This window comes from Dendrobates tinctorius, unplaced genomic scaffold (assembly GCF_039654945.1).
Source record: "Dendrobates tinctorius isolate UK_male_01 unplaced genomic scaffold, ASM3965494v1 ptg000011l, whole genome shotgun sequence".
Taxonomy (NCBI): domain Eukaryota; kingdom Metazoa; phylum Chordata; class Amphibia; order Anura; family Dendrobatidae; genus Dendrobates; species Dendrobates tinctorius.
Window position 1 is genome coordinate 7,613,987 of NW_027361679.1, and position 20,578 is coordinate 7,634,564.

The following is a 20,578-nucleotide window of genomic DNA, read 5'->3' on the forward strand; positions in this document are numbered from 1 at the left end:
TGTTACAGACTCATAGACTTGTATGGGGAATTTTGATCCGTGACTTAAATCAAAACAGAAGTATTTTTTTTATTTTTTTTTTGCAAACATTTGAATATCCTCTTATGCTACGTGCATGTTTTGTCTGTTAAAAATAGAGATGAAACTCGCACGTAAAAAATTGGATGTCTGAATGAGGACTACGTATTCTCCCCTTAAGGAGAAGTTCGCACAAGCATATTTTCGGTCCAAGTACTGCCCAAAAACGGACAGTACACAGACCAATGTGATTCAATGGGGAAGTGCAGATGAGAGATTTTTTTTCAATGAACAAATCTGCATGTGAAAAAAAATCACAGCGAGTGACGGATGAGACTTACCTTTCCAAGTCTATGGGTGCGCCAAAAAAAAATCAAATGTCATACGGAGCCACAGTATAGCATTGGTTTTCTGATTTTTTATGGCTACATTGCAATGTTTTCAAATTGGAAACTAAATTTTTCTTAGTTTTGTTTTTACATTAATATTACGGTAAAGATTACCTGGGAATGTGGTTCTCCAAATCAATATGATTATAGTGATACCAAACTAGGTTTTCTTTTCATTACTATTTTAGATGATTAAAGAAAAAATATCTGAGAACAAAAATAAATTTGGCTCGTGTTGACATTTTTCAAGATTCGCATTTTTTTTTCCTGTTAGCAGAGCTGTGCAAGGGCTTGATTTTTTTCGACCCTAGATGTAGTTTTTCTTCGCTCCATTTTGGGGTACATATTAAATCGTCATGCTGCAGTATAGCATTTATATATACAGTGTGTGTATATAATATTAGTTCATTTAAAAAAAAAATAAAGCAAAACAGGCATAGCCGCAAGCCCACATGTTGCAACCTACAAACCTATGGTACAAAACAAAGCAAAGTAAGTGAGCACCACGCAAAAGAAAATGTGAACATGTGGCAGCGGATTAGCTCAAGAGCAAGTGAGCCCTTGAATAAGAATTGTTTTCACCGAAACGCTGCCACTAGTGATGAGCGAACTTGCTTGGACAAGGTGTTTTCTTCGCATATTCAGGTGCTAACCAAGTGTCTTCAGCGTGCTCAAATAATATGTTCAAGTCCCTGTGACTGCATGTCTGACGGCTATTCGACAGCCGCAACATGAGACATGCAGGGATTGGCTAACAGTCGCGAGACATGCAGCTGGGGGAACTCGAACATATTTTTCGAGAATGCCAAAGTCACTCGGTTAGCACTCGAGTGATAACACCTTATCCCAGCACGTTCGCTCATCACTAGTGATGAGCGAGTGTGCGCGTTACTCAAGTTTTCCATGTGGGGATTCCCTAACAAACAGGCAATCCCTGCATGTATTCAGGCTGTCTAGCAGCTGCAAATCATGCAGCAGCGGGAACTCAAACATAATCTCTGAGCACACCCAAAATACTTGGAGGACACCCAAGTATGCTCGGAAAACTCAAGTAACGAGCAGCACACTCGCTCATCAATACTGATCACTAGTTGCCACCTGTTCACATGGATCAATTTAATTCTACATAGTCAAAGAAAATGGGCATCACTCAAATAGTATGGATAATATATTAGCCGACAGCTTACGCCTGGTGAACACCCTGCAAATAAAGGACTGTTGACATCAATTTGTTAAAATGTTTATTCAGATTTTTTTATTTTATATATACTGTATATTTACAGTATATATAATAAAATATATATGCATTAATTCATTTGTGTCCGTTTGCTACTAAATAACTTTTTAAAGAGGCTTTAACTATCGCATCCTTGTTCTTTCATGGTTTCTGTAAACTCTTTTAGCGTATTATCGTCTTCTGGCCAAGCGAGTATGAATGTGTTACTGCCAAACATATAACTTGCCCTGCAGAGAAGAGGCGAGAAATAAGTAATTGGGGGGAGATCGTTGTAGGTCATACAATGCTACACATGGAGGTTATTTGACATAGTGGGATTTTATGATACTTACGATGATGAACTCTCCCATACATTAGAGTAGTGATTCATTAGAAGGTAAGCCATATTTGTTTTCAATTCAAGTATCTGGTTACAAGCCACGTGATTAAGAAATTCTCTTTGCTGACCAGTAGTCACGTATTGGATGTCTGCTCCTGAAAAAGATGAAAGTTTATCAACAAACAAAAAACACAGCCTGTTCGTAGGTTTGCATAAACACGGGGCATTGGGTAACCATGTTGTTGTGGAATAATGTTCATGCAGCCAACCCGGCTTATATTAAATACAGGGCTATTGCAGCCTAAGATTGGTGATAATGATTGGATCCTTGTGCCTCACTCTGAGAAATCCACCAGTCGCCAATCCTCTTTATTGCTCTGCCACTGCCAGGAACAGTTGAGCTCGGGACTGTGTTTACTGAAGATAAACCTACATGGGTCAATGCTTTGCCATACACTTGCAGCTCCTCTATACAGTTTAGGTTCTCTGTGAAAAACCTGTCTGATGCTCAGGATCTAGTGCAGCACTGCCCAGAGCTAAGAAGAATCTGGGCCAGGAGTGGGAAAGTAAGGCCGGGGTCACACTTGCTAGTGCAATGCGAGAAACTCGCACCTTAAAACCCAGCACTGCCGCCGGCACTCGGGACTGGAGTGAGCGGCTGCATGTATTTCTATGCAGCTGAACGCTCCGGTCCAAGTGCCGGCGGCAGTGCTGGGTATTGGGGTGAGTTTCTCGCAGTGCACTCACAAGTGTGACCTCGGCCTAAATGTAAGGGTCTAACTGGGAGATTTATATAAGCCCCTCCCCAACATGGCCAATTTCCATTTTTGCATTTTGTTTTTTTCTCCCCTTTTTTCAAATGTCATATTTTGTCATATTCCTTCCACATAGACAAATAAGGGCTTGATTTTTTGCATTAAGGGTTGTACATTTGAATGATGACATTCATTTTACTACATGGTATACTAGAAAACAGGAAAAAAAAGTACCGTATTTTAGTGGTTAAAAAAAAAAAATCAATAACATTTTCTTTTTTTGGTCGATGTAACCGGGTAAGAGCTTATCCTTTGAGCACAAGACGTTTTTAGTTATACCAATTTGTTAAATTGGACTATTTATAGATGCAGTTAACCCATAAATGTATATTTTTGATATATCTTTTTTGTCATGATAAAAGTGAGTGTTGCATTTTTGGGGGGTGGGTTTCCATATTTTCAATTTTTTTTCTTTTTAGTGTATTTGTTAGTCCTCTAAGGAAGTTGAACCTGTTGATTGGCAGATATCCTATAGTATAAATAGAAATACCACACTATTGCTGAATACAGTAAAATTCACAGTCTATTTTGAAGCCCAGACAACAGAGCTCCATTACATTATGGCAGACATGGGGGTCTTCACCAGAACCCCGGCTGTCATAACAACCTATCAGCGCCCCTCAGTCACGTCACGGGGCAACTGATAGGTGCTTAGCGTGACATGCCCCCATGCCAGTGCTTTACTCACTGACGGTATTTAACGTTAACAGTCCACCCGGGATTGTTAGGTAAGAGTCAGATGGCAATGCTCGGACTGGCCGTTTGCTCTCCTAACCCAAGCATGACAACTGAATGGAAATACATGCTGACACTCTCTGGTCTGGAGAGCCGACAGCGAGTTTCAGCATTGCGTTGCGATCGTCATCCAAGTTATACGGCCATCTGACTCTTCCCCTTAGAGGCAGTTCCTGATTGTGACATACAGCCATTATCTGCAGGTATAGTTTGGGATCAGCCTTTGCGCCCACTCCCCCTTTGCACCGTTCATGTACGGCGGATTTCAAGTAGGGTTTAATTTTTATTTCAGATTTAGGGTCCGGATGAATTTTAGGATATGGTCTAGGTTAATTATGGTATCTGGTCTGTGGTTCAAACTAATGTAGGGGTCTGGCCTTGGATCTAAATTAATTATGCATGTGATATAGGGTCTGGATAGATTTAGGGCATTGAATTCGTTTTGGGGTCTGGATTTTTGTGAAAGTCACCACAAAAGAGAGCGCAAATGAATGGCGGAACTGACACAGCAGCCTTCCCTAGAACGTTTTCTATTTTGTATTACTGAGCTATTTGATGATGGAGAAGCAACAATTTGGCTTTTTTTTTTGTTCCATTTTGGATTCATATAGAAGCTAACAGGAAAAAGAAACTGTGAATATCTCGATATTATAGTCAGAGACATGGCAGTACAGCAGGACCCCAAATAGCGCAATGGAAGCCATATCACAGCTTCAAAGATGCTAATGTACAGCTGTAAATAGTAATATGTTACAGTTTGAAGGTATACAGTGTGACATTTTGTTTTTGTTGTAGGTGGTGGGCACACGAAAATTTGCACCAAGGCTCATCATTTGTAAAGGATATAAGCAACTTTGGGGCCATTTAGAGTTATCTGTAAAATAATAGCAGTGTGTTTAAAACAACTGGGAAAAAGCTCAATCCTCATAGTAGCATTTACTTCCATATGTACAAAGGCACTGGGAGCACTGCACATTCAATTCCAAATGAAAACATGAACAAAAAAAATATCACATTTTATACTAAAAGTGAAGAAAAAAGAATAATAGGCTGCTCATAAAATAGCAGCATCTGCATTTTCTTTTACAAACTCGAATATTTACAGTATTAACTGAAATTTGTTTGCAGATTTCGCTTTTCCGTTAAATACTAAACTAATATTTAGTTGTCTAATCCTTATATTGGATAACTGCATTACATCTGTGTTGCGTAGAGTCAACTAACATCTAACACCTGCAAACAGATATTTCAGCCCAAGCTGACAGGACTACATTCCACAGTTATTTTGCATTCTTAGGTTTGATATGAAAATCAGCATTTATGATGTCACTCCACAAATTGTCAGTCGGATTGAGGTTCAGGGATTGGGCTTGTCACTTCATAACAACAATCTTCTTGGTTTGGATCCAGGCTGTTGCTAACTTGCTGGTGTGTTTGGGGTCGTTGTCCTGCAGAAACGCCAATGTCAAGGGCATTTCTTCTTCAGCATCACGCAACATGACCAGTATTTTGATATATTCAAACTGGTCCATGGTACCTGGCATGCAATAAATTGTCCCAGATCCATAATATGAGAAACATCCCCAAACCATTATCCATACTCCTCCATGTTTTACAGTCTTCACAATGTACTGTGGCTTAAATTCAGTGTTCATGTGTTGTCTCACAAACCGCTGCCTTTAGACCCAATAAGAACAATCTTGCTCTCATCTGTCCATAGAATATTGCACCACTTCTCTTTAGGCTTGTTAATGTGTTCTCTGGAAATCTGTAACATTTTCAACACATCTTTTTTTTCCAGCAATGGTACTTTACAAGGGTTTCCTGCAAATAGTGTGGCTTAACTTAGGCATCTTCTGATGGTTTCAGGACTCCCAGGAAACTGAAGATCTTCTTTGATCTCCCTGGAGCTGATCATTGGATGCTTCTTTGCTATTCTTGTCTTCTATGATCTATGCGGACGGTAGTATTTCTTCTCCTGCCACATATTTTGGGTTTTCTTTGCTATTTTAAAGCATTGGATATCTCTTTAGTTGAGCAGCCAATTATTTTCTGCACGTCTTTATATGATTTCTCATTTCCAATTACCGTACCTTCTTGATCAAAATTCTTTCTCCTTCGATACAGTGTCTGGAACAACTCACCTTATTAAGCGAGGGCTAAAACCAGCAGGTAAAACATTTGCTGCCCTCCATCTTTAAATAAGGGCCATAATAGACACTTGTTTCTTCACAGAATGAATAACCTCCCTAACTGAACTCCACACTGCTATTAATTAGAACACCTCTCATTAAATGAGTCAACTATACCAAACTGGCTGCATGCATGTCATGACTGTTGATTCTGTTGGTTGCCCATTACTCGCCTACACCTAGTCATTCATTTTTTTCCTACGTTGTATGATCTTTAATGCCAAAAACTGTAAATAAAAACACAGTAATGTTAGACTGCCATTATTTTGCACATAACTATAGATGCCACAATTAATCAGGAAAGATTGTTCTTATGAATGCAGTGTAAATAGTCTGCTAGTCACCTGATAAACTAGCAAAACACTTGGTCATTGGGTGAAATTATTTTTAAGCTTTCTTAAATGCTCATTGCTCTCGACAGCACATCATCCTGTGGAAGCAATATACAGTATGTGCTGCCAAGAACAGTAGAAGTCTAGGCAGAGAACAATCGATATCGATCAGTCTGCCTGTCTAAGCAGCCTATCAAACAACCGTAGACTGGCAAACATCGGCCTATGGCTATCGTTTAACGCTGCTGGTGTAAACCCGGCTCAAAACTCCAATAGTCAGGGGTTGTAAAATTTCAAATGTCTTTTATTACTCTCCTTTATTGAGCTTCTTTTTATTTTTCTGTCAATACAACTTTTTGAGGGCTTGGTTTTGGGTCGATCAGTTGATGTTTTCATTGGTATCAATTTGGGACTCATTGATTTTATTCTATTTTATTTATTGCTTTTCATTCAGTTTTTTTTGGGGGGAGACGGATGAATGAAAAATGTATTTTAAGTTTGAAGCTCTTTCCTGTTATTCACTGTATGGGTCAAAGAACATGAAATTTACATAGATGGGGTTGTTACAAATATGTTACCAAGCATGTACAGTAGGGTGACCGCAAAAAATCGATGTCGGAATTTTGTCCGTCTGGACCCCACAAAACGATTCCCCTTTCCAGATATTGAGATAGCCAAAATTTGAGCTCGATCAAACGACGTTAACCCGTGCCGCTCATCGCTCAAAGTTTGAAAAAAATCCAAATTGAGGTATTTTAAGATTTAGGTATTTTGCATAGTCTGTTAGACTATAAAGCATGTGACAACAACATTGCAGAAATAGCCCTGACCAAATTTTCGAACCATTTGTGGTATTTGAATGCAGAGTTGGTGGGATTATCGTTTTTTGATCCCACCATTAGAGACAATGAAAAGTTGTTAATGGCTAATAAATTGCTCAGTAGCACAGATGAACCATCAGAGCACGCTAGGGTTGTAAATCCAAAAGTTAGGAAAGAAAAATTAAAAGAGGTAGGAAGTAACCGACTTTAACGACCTTCTGACAAAAGATGAAGAACAAAAGCAATATGTCCTGCAAGTTGTAAGCAAATGCCGAGCATTATATTCTGACGTTTCAAAAACTACTTTAACAAAAGCTCTAGAATAGATTAGATAACTATGTAAAATTATCAACTCATGTAGGTTAGCGTGCTCTGATGGTTCATCTGTGCTACTGAGCAATTTATTAGCCATTAACAACTTTTCATTGTCTGTAATGGTGGGATCAAAAAACGATAATCCCACCAACTCTGCATTCAAATACCACAAATGGTTCGAAAATTTGGTCAGGGCTATTTCTGCAATGTTGTTGTCACATTCTTTATAGTCTAACAGACTATGCAAAATACCTAAATCTTAAAATACCTCAATTTGGATTTTTTCAAACTTTGAGCGACGAGCGGCACGGGTTAACGTCGTTTGATCGAGCTCAAATTTTGGCTCTCTCAATATCTGGAAAGGGGAATCGTTTTGTGGGGTCCAGACGAACAAGATTCTGACATTTTTTCCCCCCCATATGAGATCCGGTCACCCTAATGTACAGCCTTCAGTGATGGACGATCGTGCTCTGGTAACATCTTATCTTAGCATGCCTGGGTGTTAGCTGAGCATCTGGGAGTGCTCATATATTATGTTCGGGTCTCTACAACTGTATGTTTTCGTCTGTTAGACAGCCTGAACATATGCAGGGGTTGCCTGCCTGTTAGGGAATCCTCACATGGGCTTAGGCTGTCTAACAGCCACAAATCATACAGCCACAGGGACCCAAACATGATATACAAGCACGCCCAAGATACTTGGATAACACCCGAGCATGCCCGGATAAGAGTATGCTCACCCATCACTAGCAGCCTTATTATTTCACTTTTTTAAAATATTTTCTATATTTTTTCTTACATTTTATTAAACTGTGTTACCTTTTTATTTTAGTCTCAATAGTGACTTCAACTTAAATGATCTTGATAAAATACACTACAACTGCACTTACATTGTACTATACCTGTCAATATAGATGTGACAGGCATTCTGACATTCAACCAGGCTGAGCCTCTGGTGATATTAAACTAAAGACTAAGATTGCACCCCATGTGGAACACTATTAGGCAGCCGGATACCATGACAACACATCAGCACCAAGCAATTGTGTCGAAGAGGTGCGATAGGCTGGAACACTAAGGGTTTACCAGAGTGAGTGAAAAATCTGGGGAGACTTGTTTCTGGGTGTTCGGGGAAGCTGAGTCTATAGAGCAGCTCAATGACAAAGAGCTCAGCTCTGGCAAGAACCGACCTCTTTTGTTGGTACATAGAGTACAATGGGAGAATCGGTTTACCTAATTTGCTCATAAATTTACCAAAAGAAAATTACAAACATGGTGAATTCAGTCACTAATGTATCCCTATAGGCAAAACAAACACTTACACCACCTAATGCCAGGAGTCTGACATTTACTGCATACAGATTATTATTTTTTATCAGCCACAATATGTGATGTCCTTGTGTATTACGCAGCACAGATAAAGTGCTTTGATCACGATAGTAAATTCTGCCCACTGAACAGGAGACTCGAGAACTAACAGCATCTGTGACTTTTTTCTTTCTTACCTTCTTTGATTACATCCAAAATGGTGAAATTGTGGAACTCAAAGTTGGCTTGTGTCCTTGAGTCAGTCAGTTGAACTTTCACAACTAAACAATATAAAAAATACATTTAAAAGGATTTTTACATAAAACTTTCTATTTCTTTCTAAAGGTAACCTTTCCAGTGGGGTCCGAATACATTTGTAAGCACAATTTAGCATATGAAGTACCTACAAATAACTCTACACAGAAGACTGCAGTTAAGTTAACAGTGAAACCTGTCAGTGAGCTCGTTCTGACAACAGGGTTCCTAACTCTTTACTTTATTCCTTTGATATATTAATAAAGCAGTTTGTAAAAAAGTTTACGTTTGACATGCTAACAATAAAAAATTTATCGTGTCCACCTAGTAGGCCCATTGTGGCTGGTATTGGGGGCCTCGGTGAGAAAGCCTGTTTGTACCTAGATTTTTTCCTTCAACCCTTGGCGTTGGAATTACCATCATATTTGAGGGATTCTTTAGATTTAATCCATAAAATAAGTTCAATTCAAATACCTGAGTCAGTACTATTGATAACTATTGATGTTGAATCCCTCTATACGAACATTCCGCAACATCTGGGACTAAGGGCCGTTGAGTATTTTTTGAGTTGACAGGATAATTCTGATTCAGGTCACAATGATTTTCCCTTGTGTATATTAAAATTTATTTTAACACACAATTATTTTTTATTTGATTTGACTTTTTTCGACAGATATCCGGTACCACGATGGGTGCTCGTTGTGTTCCGTCTTTCGCTAACCTTTTACTGGATTGGTGGGAGGCGGAGCATGTGTACCCATCATCAGTTTTCAAGGAACATGTATTTTTATGGGTTTGTTTCATTGATGATATTTTTTTGATTTGGACGGGCACTGTTCAAGACTTTGAGAGTTACATTGGTTCACTGAATCAGAATCCTTTTAACATCCACTTGACTCATCATGTTTCTGTTTCTGCTGTAGATTTTCTGGATCTCAGGCTCTCTCTCCGTGGCAACCAGATTTGCACCGATCTTTTTCGTAAAGCAACGGCAACGAATAGTCTTTTGGACTATAGAAGTTTCCACCCGGAACATCTAAAGAGGGATATACCCTACGGACAGTTCGCGAGATTGCGCAGTAATTGTACAGAATTTGAGGACTTTAGGACTCATTCTAAGGATCTTTCTAGACGTTTACGTGAATGGCACTATCCATGATCCACAATAGGTCAAGCTTATCGCAGGGTCACGACTGTCACTCGTGATGATCTTTTGAAGCCTACCCCGCGTGTTGTGAATGATCATATTAGATTTATCACTATGTTTCATAACCAGTGGGACAGGGTTAAAAAACTTTTTGAAACCCATTGGCCTATTTTGAAAATGGATGTGCGTATTTCAAATTTGCTACCAGAGAGTCCTTTACTCACTGCCCGGAGGGCCCCGAATCTTCGTGACTCTCTAATGAGAAGTCACTTTGTGAAACCAACTGTTAGAATCCAGTCAGGTGTTCGCATACGGTGCTCTTTTCCAAGTGGGGATGTAATGTGTGTGGCTTTATAGTACGTACCAATTGCTTTACAAATCCACAGGACAGGCGGGAATATAAGTTGAAGGATTACATCAACTGTAAAACCCATAATGTTGTTTATGCGTTGGTGTGTCCATGTCCTAAATTATACATTGTGAAAAATGAGGATGAATGAACTCATGGAGATCAACATCCAACACTGCGGAGACACCATCACATGTTTCTCAACGCAGTGATTCTAGAGCAAAGCCCCCATCCCTTATGGGAAATATGTAAAAATATGCAAAACACAAGCTGCAGAGACACCATCACATGTTTCTCAACGCAAGCAATGACTAGCCTGGTCTTTCCCCGGGAAGGAACAACAACGGGAAGGGCTGTCTCCAATGAAGGAAACCACCTATGCCAAAACATGGTACCCCGAAACAGCTGTCTGTGGATGGATACCATGTTTTGGCATAGGTGGTTTTCTTCATTGGAGACTGCCCTTCCCGTGGTTGTTCCTTCCCGGGGAAAGACCTGGCTAGTCATTGCTTGCGTTGAGAAACATGTGATGGTGTCTCCACGGCTTGTGTTTTGCATATTTTTACATATTTCCCATAAGGGATGGGGGCTTTGCTCTAGAATCACTGCGTTGAGAAACATGTGATGGTGTCTCCGCAGTGTTGGATGTTGATCTCCATGAGTTCATTCATCCTCATTTTTCACAGTCTTTTACTAGGCATTGCTCCTACTGGCCAGTTTCCTATTCCACACTGATGAGGGGCAATACCCCAAAACAGCTGTCTGTGGATGGATACCATGTTTTGGCATAGGTGGTTTCCTTCATTGGAGACTGCCCTTCCCGTGGTTGTTCCTTCCCGGGGAAAGACCTGGCTAGTCATTGCTTGCGTTGAGAAACATATGATGGTGCCTCTGTGGCTTGTGTTTTGCATATTTCTAAATTATACATTGGACAGACCTCTCAAGAATTGCGCACACTTCCAATGTCAATTTGGCAAGGACAGACTTGGCTAAGGGTAAGACCTTGACCTCAGTGGCCTCCCATTTTTTGGAGTGCCACAATGGACAGTTCAGGGATCTCACAGTTGTGGGATTGCAGAGGGTCAAACCGAATATTCGAAAGTCAGATCGCCAGGGGGAACTTTTGCGCATGGAATCTATGTGGATCTTTCAACTGAATTCGGTCACACCTGGGGGCATAAATGAGGATTTGTCTTTTACTAGTTTTCTCATGACTTAAAGAGAAGGATAGAGAAGGAAGAAAAAAAAAAAAAAAAAGGGAAGGAAAAGGGAAGGAGGAAGAAAGAGGAAAGAAAAAGGGGAAGGAAGAGAAAAAGGGGAAAAGGAGAAAGAAAAGGAAACATTTTTTTTTAATAGAATTTTTTTTTCTATTTTTATTGTTGACCATGTTTTTTGAAAATATTCCACCTTTTGGCTCCTCATTAAGATACATTGTGCTGTGTTTGCAATTAACGTGTCTCTCTCACTGATTTTAAATGTGGTACTTGGATCATTGTATTGGCATGTGACCTTAGTTTTGAGTTTTTCAATTGCACATATATATGGGGGGTAATTTCCATAGGTGTGTTTTGGGTTTGAATACGCTAATCCATCTTTGTATGGACAGACTTGTTTATGTGACTACACATGGGTTTTGCATATTGAAATGATATAGTAGTGTGTCCCCCTATTTGTGATGTGGAACTTTGGCATTATTATGTGTAGCGTTATGTGTGGACATGTCATTGCATTTGTTGGAATATATGTCCTCCTGCTTATTTGTATTGCAAGCATACTATAAACTCATGATTTGACGAGCAGGTTTGTCCTTTGAACATGCGCAATAACTTTGTAAGCACATCATTGTCTTATTTTCGGATCTCAAGCGCTTTATTTATTATTATTTTTTAAGGCTTGATATGTAGGTTTGTCTTCAGCGTTTGCGCAATAATTCGCTGCCTGTATCTATTGCTTTTATTATGCTAGCGCGTCATCCTTTTGTGCCTGGACCGCAGGCCATCATCTTTCAGGGCCTGACACGCAGGTTTGTTTACTGCGCATGCGCGGCAATTTAGTACGTACATATATTGCTTTCATTATTTAAGCGCGTCATCCTCCTGTGCTTGGAACCTGGTTCTATTCTCTGCGTATGTGCAGTAACCTGATACATACACACATTACCCTCATCACACAGCAGACGCCGCACCCAGGTGACGGCGCTTGCTGTTGTGATTGCAATTGCACTACATAAGGGGCTTGTGGATACAACTGGCTACTTCCCCTGACGAGGCTGCAGGTTGCAGCGACACGTGTTGGTTGCTGGCGGGCAGTGTGATCTCCCTCGGTAAATATTATGTGATTCTTACTTTTTGTTCTCTTTTTTTTTTTTTTTTTTACATGGATGGAATGATTTTTGTTCATTACATGGCGCTGTCTGAACACATTAGGCCGGTTTCACACTAGCGCATTTTCAACGCGCGCACGGCCGGGGGTAGCTCCGCCCCCGATCCGGCTCTCTGCCCGGCGTGCCCGCCCCTTCCTTGTAGCGCCGCCTCCTAGCGGACAGCGGCGCCTGCGATCGGCGCACCCTATCTTTAGCATAGGGTGCGCCGATCGTGCGCAGGCCGTGCGCTAGTTGCGCTTTGACCTGCGCTGCGCACTTTTGACGGTGCGCCGTGCGCGCCAAAATCCGAAAAGTTTGATTTTGGCGCGCACGGCGCACCGTCAAAAGTGCGCAGCGCAGGTCAAAGCGCAACTAGCGCACGGCCTGCGCACGATCGGCGCACCCTATGCTAAAGATAGGGTGCGCCGATCGCAGGCGCCGCTGTCCGCTAGGAGGCGGCGCTACAAGGAAGGGGCGGGCACGCCGGGCAGAGAGCCGGATCGGGGGCGGAGCTACCCCCGGCCGTGCGCGCGTTGAAAATGCGCTAGTGTGAAACCGGCCTTACTATGTAAAATTGACATTGTCTCTTCTCACCCACATATGTGTATCAGGCACATTGCCTCTTGTGTATTAAGATTCAGGTCCACTTGGCATAATTGTTCACTTTATTGTGAAATCATATTATATATTCGCTATAGTTTGGACCTTCTTTTGGAGATAAGATACAAATAAATAAATTAAAGTAATCCAATATATCAACTTTCACACTTGCTGGGAGAAAAGAGCATTGTTGAGATTTAATATTACTTGTTACATCATGTCTTGTATGCTTTATTTACATACGCATGCTCTTATTCCACCTGCCCACCCTCTCCATTTTGGTGTTTTTTAATTGTTTTTATCATGTATTCGGCCTTCCTGGCATTTGTTTGATTTTTGATTTGTCCTTTTTGCATATCCACATCTGGCTGTGAGTGCGCTTTAATTTTTGATTTGTCCTTTTTGCATATCCACATTTGGCTGTGAGTGCGCTTTTTCTGTGTCTCTTTTTCTTTTTTTTTTTTTTTTTTTCTCCTAACAATATAAGTTGTTATAATTGCAGTGAGGCAAAATAGTTATATATTTCCGGTAATATTTTTTGATGGTTCAAACTTAACTTTTTTTTAATTAAACTTTATTTTTTAATTGAATTGTTTAGATCAAAGCATATTCATGTGTGGATGGCCCAGTCACAGTTCAGACCTAAATCCATTGAGAATCTGTGACAAGACTTGAAAATTGCTGTTCACAGATGCTCTCCATCCTATCTCACTGAGCTAGAGCCAGTTTGGAAAGATAAATGGCCAAAAATATTCCTCCTTCAGAAGTATAAAACTGATAGAGATATATCCCAAAAGACTTGCAGCAGTAATTGAACCGAAATATAGGGAGCTGAATATAAATCTATGTCACAATTTTCAGATATATATTTGTAAAATATTTAGGAATCCATGTATAATTTCCTTTACACTTCCAAAATACGTGCTACTTTGTGTTGGTATGTCACATAGCATCCCAATAAACATATTTAAGTTTCTGATTGTAACATGAAATGTGTGAAAACGTTAATGGGGTATGAATACTTTTTCAAGGCACTGTATATAATATGTGTACAGCACAGAGTATAAACTTGAATTTGAATTGCATTTCCTATTGGGAAGGAAGTAGCTAGAGCTGTCATTTGGGGCAGAGGGTATGAACTCAGTAGCACTTATTACTAAGGCATCTTGACTTTCTTACAGCTCTCTCATTTAAGGCTCGCTCACATTTGCACTTAAAAAATAGCTCTCATGTTGCTCCTGAGAGGTTGGACGAGTGTCATATTTTTATCACCTAACATCCATATGACATGCGTATGCAATGCGTTTTTAACATCATCTTTTACATACTGTAATTCTCTGTGTATTAAAAGCTAGTTTACAAACCTAATAAAACAATCTAATAAAAAGATATAGATAGAAATAGATTAGATAATATAATAAATACATAGACACTAGACAGATATCCTGTAGATATAGAATGCCACAAGCCCTATACACATCATGAACTTTCATCCATTAGTGCCTTTCATATGGAACTATAGCGTTTTTATCCTAATTTAACCAATTAAATTTATATAAACGATGTGGGGTCTCTTCTATTTTTGATAACCTGCAAAGGTAAAGCAGACAGCTGGAATGTCACTGGGTATTGGGTCCTTTACTGCCTAAAAATACAAGCCTGCAACTGCCCCAGAAGTGGCGCATCACATGATATATGCCAATTCTGGTGCTTTTTCCGTCTCTTCTTGATTGCCCTGGTGTGTTGGCAATCAGGGTAATGGTAATTGGGGTTGATGACAGCTGTGATTTGTCAAAAATCGGCGGCTCTGATAAGTAGTGCAGTAATTGATGTCACCCCTGTTTAGAGCCACTGGGTCTTGTGGAACGGCACAGGAGCCGGCAACTCTGATTGGTGATGTCAGCACCCGGCGCCTGTGAATAACAGTAACTTAACTTACTGCTATTCACAATCACTGGAGCCGAATTTGGGGATCCCCATGGACTACGTCGAACCTGCGTGGGAACATTTTTATTGAATAAATTGGTGAACGAGGGACTGTCTCTCGTTTTTATTTCTGCCTTTTTATGTATTTCAGGTATCTTTTTCTGGACTACTTCAGATTTGTTGGATTACTTTGGACCTGCGTGGGATTTTTTTTTTAACTAAATTGGTGAACAAGGGATAGTATGGGGGAGTATTTTTCAAATAAAGTGTTTTTTTTCCATATATATGTTTTTTTTTTTTATTACCGGGTTAGTGATGGGGGTGTCTGATAGGCATCTCTTCATTACTAATCCCAGGGGTTGATGGAAGCTGTGATTTTTGGCATCTCACAGCTGTCATCATCCCCAAATAGCATTACCCTGATTGCCAACACACCAGGGCAATCGGTAAAAGCTGGTCATATCTCCTGTGAAGCACCAATACTGGGGTGGCTGCGGGCTTGATTTTTAGGCTGGGAAGGGTCCAATAACCAGGGACCTTCCCAACCTGATAATATCAGCTCATAGCTGGCTGCTTTACCTTGGATGGTTATCAAAAATAGGTGGAACACAACATCATTTTTTTAATTACTTTATTATGTAATAGGTTAAATAAGGATAAACCACCATTATTAACAAATGAAAGGCACTAATGGGTTCAAGTTTATTATATGTAGGGGGCTTATGACATTAAATAGCTACAGGATCTATCTATATGTCGGTCCCGGCTGTGAATTTACTGTTCTTTGTTGATGAAATGTTGGGCTTCCTTTTGAGATGTGTGTGTGTGTGTGTAATCAGGCGGCATACACATGTCCTGTGTGCCGTCTTATTTTTTTTTTCCTCGCAACCATAGACTTGCTCAATATACACGACCACTCACAACACGTTGAATTTTTTTCCTCAGTCCGATTAGAGGAAAAATTTGCAGAACAGCACTGACTCATTTAATAACACTGGAAAAAAAAATTGTTTTCTCGTATTGCACTCCTATGTATTACACGACAGTGTGAGCGAGCTCTAAGGCTAAATTCACACTTGCGTTTGGCTGGCCTGCGTATGGCTGGGTACGCCCTCCCTTAATCTCCGCCTACTTCTGCATGCGCCCTCCGTTGTCCTGCGTACCTATCTTTAACATTGGGTACGGCGGGACATGCATTGTATGCGGATGCGTCCGCATGTGGTGTTTTGACGTGCCCGCCAAATGGAAGAAAATGAAACATGTTGCGTTCCCATTCAATCTGCAGGCATGTCAAATGCCGCATGCCGACGCGTATGCATACAACACATGTCCCTATGTACCCAATGTTAAAGATAGGTACGCAGGACAACAAGACAGGACACATGCGGAAGTAGGCGGAGCTTAAGGGAGGACGTACGCAGACCAGCCAAACGCAAGCGTGAACTTAGCCTAACCTGCAAATTTCTGGGTCATTCAGCTTGTATGATCATCTTACCAGGTATGTTTACATGATTCTCCTGTCATGTGCCGTCAGCAGCTTTTGGTTCATAACTGCTGACAGGCATCATTTAACCCCTTCCTGATGGGGCTATTTCCAGTTTTTTCATTTTTGGTGTTTCTTCCTTTTATTCCTAGAGCCACAACTTTTTTGTATTTCAATCCACAATCGTTTGAGGGCTTGTTTTTTTCTGGGGTGATTTGCACTTACTGGAATTACCTCATTTATTTACTCATGTGATGTACTGGAAAGAGGAAAAAAATTCCAAGTGCGTTGAAATTGCAGAAAAAGTGCTATTCCACAATTTTTGCATATTTTTTTTGTGGGGGAGGGGTTACCATGTTCATTATATGCTAAAACTGGCAGTATGCTTCTCCAGGTCAGTACAAGTATGCAGATAATAAACATATATACAAAAAAAATTGTATAGGTGTAAAAAAAAAAAACGTTGCTGGTGTCAAAATTTTCCAAGACCCGTAATGTTTTTATTTTTTGGGATTGGAGGCTCTGTGGGCTTATTATTTGCACCCTGAGCTGACGTTATTAATGATAAGATTTTGGAGTAGATACAATGTTTTGATTGCCTTTTGATTAAATCAGTCATCATACAGTGGGGAAAATAATTATTTGATACAATGACTTTTTCCCACCTACAAAGAATGGAGAGGTCGGTAATTCTAATCGTAGTTACACTTCAACTGTGAGAGATAGAATCTAAAAATAAAAGCTAGAAAATCACATTGTATGATTTTTACATAATGAAATTGCATGAAATAAGTATTTGATCACCTACCATCCAGCAAGAATTCTGGCTCTCACAGACCTGTTAGTTTTCCTTTGAAAGGAATCTATCACCCCATTTTGGCCTATAAGCTGCGGCCACCGCCATCAGGGGCTTATCTACAGAATTCTGTAATGCTGTAGATAAGCCCCCAATGTAACCTGAAAGAGAAGAAAAACAAGTTAGATTATACTCACCGGGGAGTGCGGTGGGTGTCGCGTTCCAGTGCCTCCCATCTTCTAGAGATGACGTCCTCCTCCTTACTTCTGCCATGGCTCCTGTGCAGGCGTACTTACTCTGCCCTGTTGAGGGCAGAGTAATGTACTGCAGTGCGCAGGCGCCGGGAAAGGTTAGAGAGGTCCGGTGCCTGCGCACTGCAGTACTTTACTCTTCCCTCAACAGGGCAGAGAAAGTACGTCTGCGCAGGAGCCGCGGCAGAAGTAAGAAGGAGGACATCATTGCATGAAGATGGGAGGCGATGGACCGGACCACGAAACCCATCGGACCAGACCGGATCCCCGGGTTAGTATAATCTCTCTTTCTTCTTATCTTTAAGGTTACATCGGGGGCTTATCTACAGCATTACACAATGCTCTAGATAAGCCCCTGATGGCTGTGGCCGCATCTTATAGGCCAAAAATGGGGTGACAGATTCCCTTTAAGAAGCCATCCTACTCTGTACTCATTACCTGTATTAATTGCCCCGTTTGAACTTGTTACCTATATAAAAGACACCTGTCCATACACTCAATCACACTCCAACCTCTCCACCATGGCCAAGACCCAAGAGCTTTCTAAGGATACCAGGTACAAAATTGTACACCTGTACAAGGCTGGGATGGCCTTCTCACCAAGCTGTTTGCCTATTGTCCTAATAGGCAAACAGCTTGGTGAGAAGGCCACAACTGTTGGCACAATTATTAGAAAATGGAAGAAACACAAGATGACTGTCATGTTTGAGAGCTGGGACCACAGTCTCAAACATTACTGTTAGTAACACGATATGCCATTATGGATTAAAATCCTGCAGGGCACACAAGTTCCCCCTGCTCATGCCAGCACGTGTACAGGCCCATTTGAAGTTCAACAATGACCATCTTGATGATCCAGAGGATGCATGGGAGAAGGTCATGTGGTCAGATGAGACAAAAATAGAACTTTTTGGTATCAACTCCACTCCCTGTGTTTGGAAGAAGAAGATGGATGAGTACAACCCCCAGAACACCATCCCAACCGTGACACATGGTGGCGGAAACATTTTACTTTGGGGGTGCGTTTCTGCAAAGGGGAGAGGACTACTGCACTGTATTGAAGGGAGGATGGATGGGGTCAAGTATCCTGAGATTTTGTCCAACAACCTCCATTCCTCAGTAAGAGCATTGAAGATGGGTCATGGCTGGGTCTTCCAGCATGACAATGACCCGAAACACACAGCCAGGGCAATTAAGGAGTGGCTCGTTAAGAAGCATTTCAAGGTCCAGGAGTGACCTAGCCAGCCTCAAGACCTGAATACAATAGAAAATCTTTGGAGGAAGCTGAAACTCAATGACTACTCCGAAACCTGAAAGATCGGGAGAAGATCTGTAAAGAGGAGTGGAGTGGGGCAAAATCCCTGCTGCAGTGTGTGCAAACTTGGTCAAGAACTACAGGAAACATCTGACCTCTGTAATTGCAAACAAAGGGTTCTGTACCAAACGTTAAGTTCTGTTTTTCTATTGTATCCAATACTTATTTCATGCAATAAAGTGCAAAATAATTGAGTAAAAATCATACAATGTGATTCTCTGGATTTTTTTAGTTTATTTCTCACAGTTGAAGTGTACCTACGATAAAAATTACAGACCTCCCCATGCTTTGGATGTGGGAAAACTTGCAAAATCAACACTGTATCAAAAAGTTATTTTCCTCATTGTATGTGGAGAAAGATGTGGGTGAGGCGTGACAGCCCACATCAAAACACATTTAAAAACTGGCAGCGTTACAGGAAAGAAGTCTCTTGCTGCGATATTCATTAGAAGGTTCTTTATTGTTCACTATGCGTTTCAATGCCATACTGGCATCTTTATCAAGTGTAAGAAAAAAACAACAAGTTGGTTTAGGCATCTAATGAGATTCGGAGCAAGAGACTTCTTTTCAGCAGCACAGCCAATTTTTAAACGTGTTTTGGTAATTTCCCTTAGGTGGATCCTTCCCCAGACACGGAGCAGCAGCAGCTGGCTATCTAAACTTTAGTAGTGGTTGTGTCCTCACACAACCACCCAAGGTGAGCAAGCTTAATGTTTTTACTGTCTCCTATATTAGGGTTTTACCCTATTGTGCTCTTCTCCCTTCAAAATCACCATTTATTCAGCCCGGATCAAAGGCAGGGACACAATCTTTGATGTAAATGTATGTCAAAAGTCATGAATGGGTTAACGGCACATGATGGCTCATTAAATCAGTGATCATGAACCAGGAAAGAAGCACCAATATCAGCAAGCCGGCATATGCTGGCATATGACATACCAGTACTTCATCTGTCTGTAAAAGCTTAAATATAATACATAAACATAATAATATTGGATAAAAAATGCAGCATCTTAGGGTATGTGCACACGTTGTGGATTCTACTGCGGATCCACAGCGGATTTGGCCCTGCAGATGCACAGCAGAATCTGCTGCAGTGTACAGTACCATTATAATCAATGAAAAACACTGTGCACATGCGGATTTTTCCACGCGGATTAGCTGCGGTTTTAAATCCGCAGCATGTCAATTCTTTTGTGCGGATCCGTAGTGTTTTCACACCATCCTTAATGCAGCAGCCAGGGAAATCCATCTGGCTAATCGGTACTCGGACGCATCCGCTCTTCGCCAGTCCTTACATTGGCTGCCCATTCATTATAGGATCCAATTCAAAGAACTTTCTCTCACCCAGAAAGCTCTCCACAGTGCGCCCCCCCCTCTACGTCTCCTCCCTCATTTCTGTCTATCGGCCTAACTGACCGCTTCGCTCTGCAAATGACTTTCGACTAACCTCTGCACTAATCCATACCTCCCACTCCCGACTCCAAGACTTCTCCTGCGCTGCGCCAATACGTTGGAATGCTCTACCCCAAGAAATTAGGACTATCCACAATTTGCATAGTTTCAGGCATTCCCTCAAAACACATTTGTTCAGAGCGGCCCATCACATGGGT

At 40.9% G+C, this 20,578-nt stretch overlaps 1 protein-coding gene across 2 annotated transcripts in view; it reads right to left on the reverse strand.

The window, feature by feature from the left end:
• Window positions 1–1,631: 1,631 nt before the first annotated feature.
• The window catches only part of LOC141100922 (venom factor-like), a 481,958-nt gene continuing 463,011 nt past the window's right edge, over window positions 1,632–20,578 (reverse strand). Inside the window, exons 39-42 of one of the 2 annotated variants that reach the window (XM_073589701.1) lie at window positions 17,597–17,631; window positions 8,679–8,762; window positions 1,977–2,118; window positions 1,632–1,871 (exon numbers count right to left, since the gene is read on the reverse strand). In XM_073589701.1, the coding sequence (XP_073445802.1) occupies window positions 1,763–1,871; window positions 1,977–2,118; window positions 8,679–8,762; window positions 17,597–17,631 (370 nt within the window). In that variant the 3' untranslated portion in view covers window positions 1,632–1,762. The remainder of the gene's footprint in view (window positions 1,872–1,976; window positions 2,119–8,678; window positions 8,763–17,596; window positions 17,632–20,578) is intronic. The other variant, XM_073589703.1, reaches the window with a different exon arrangement.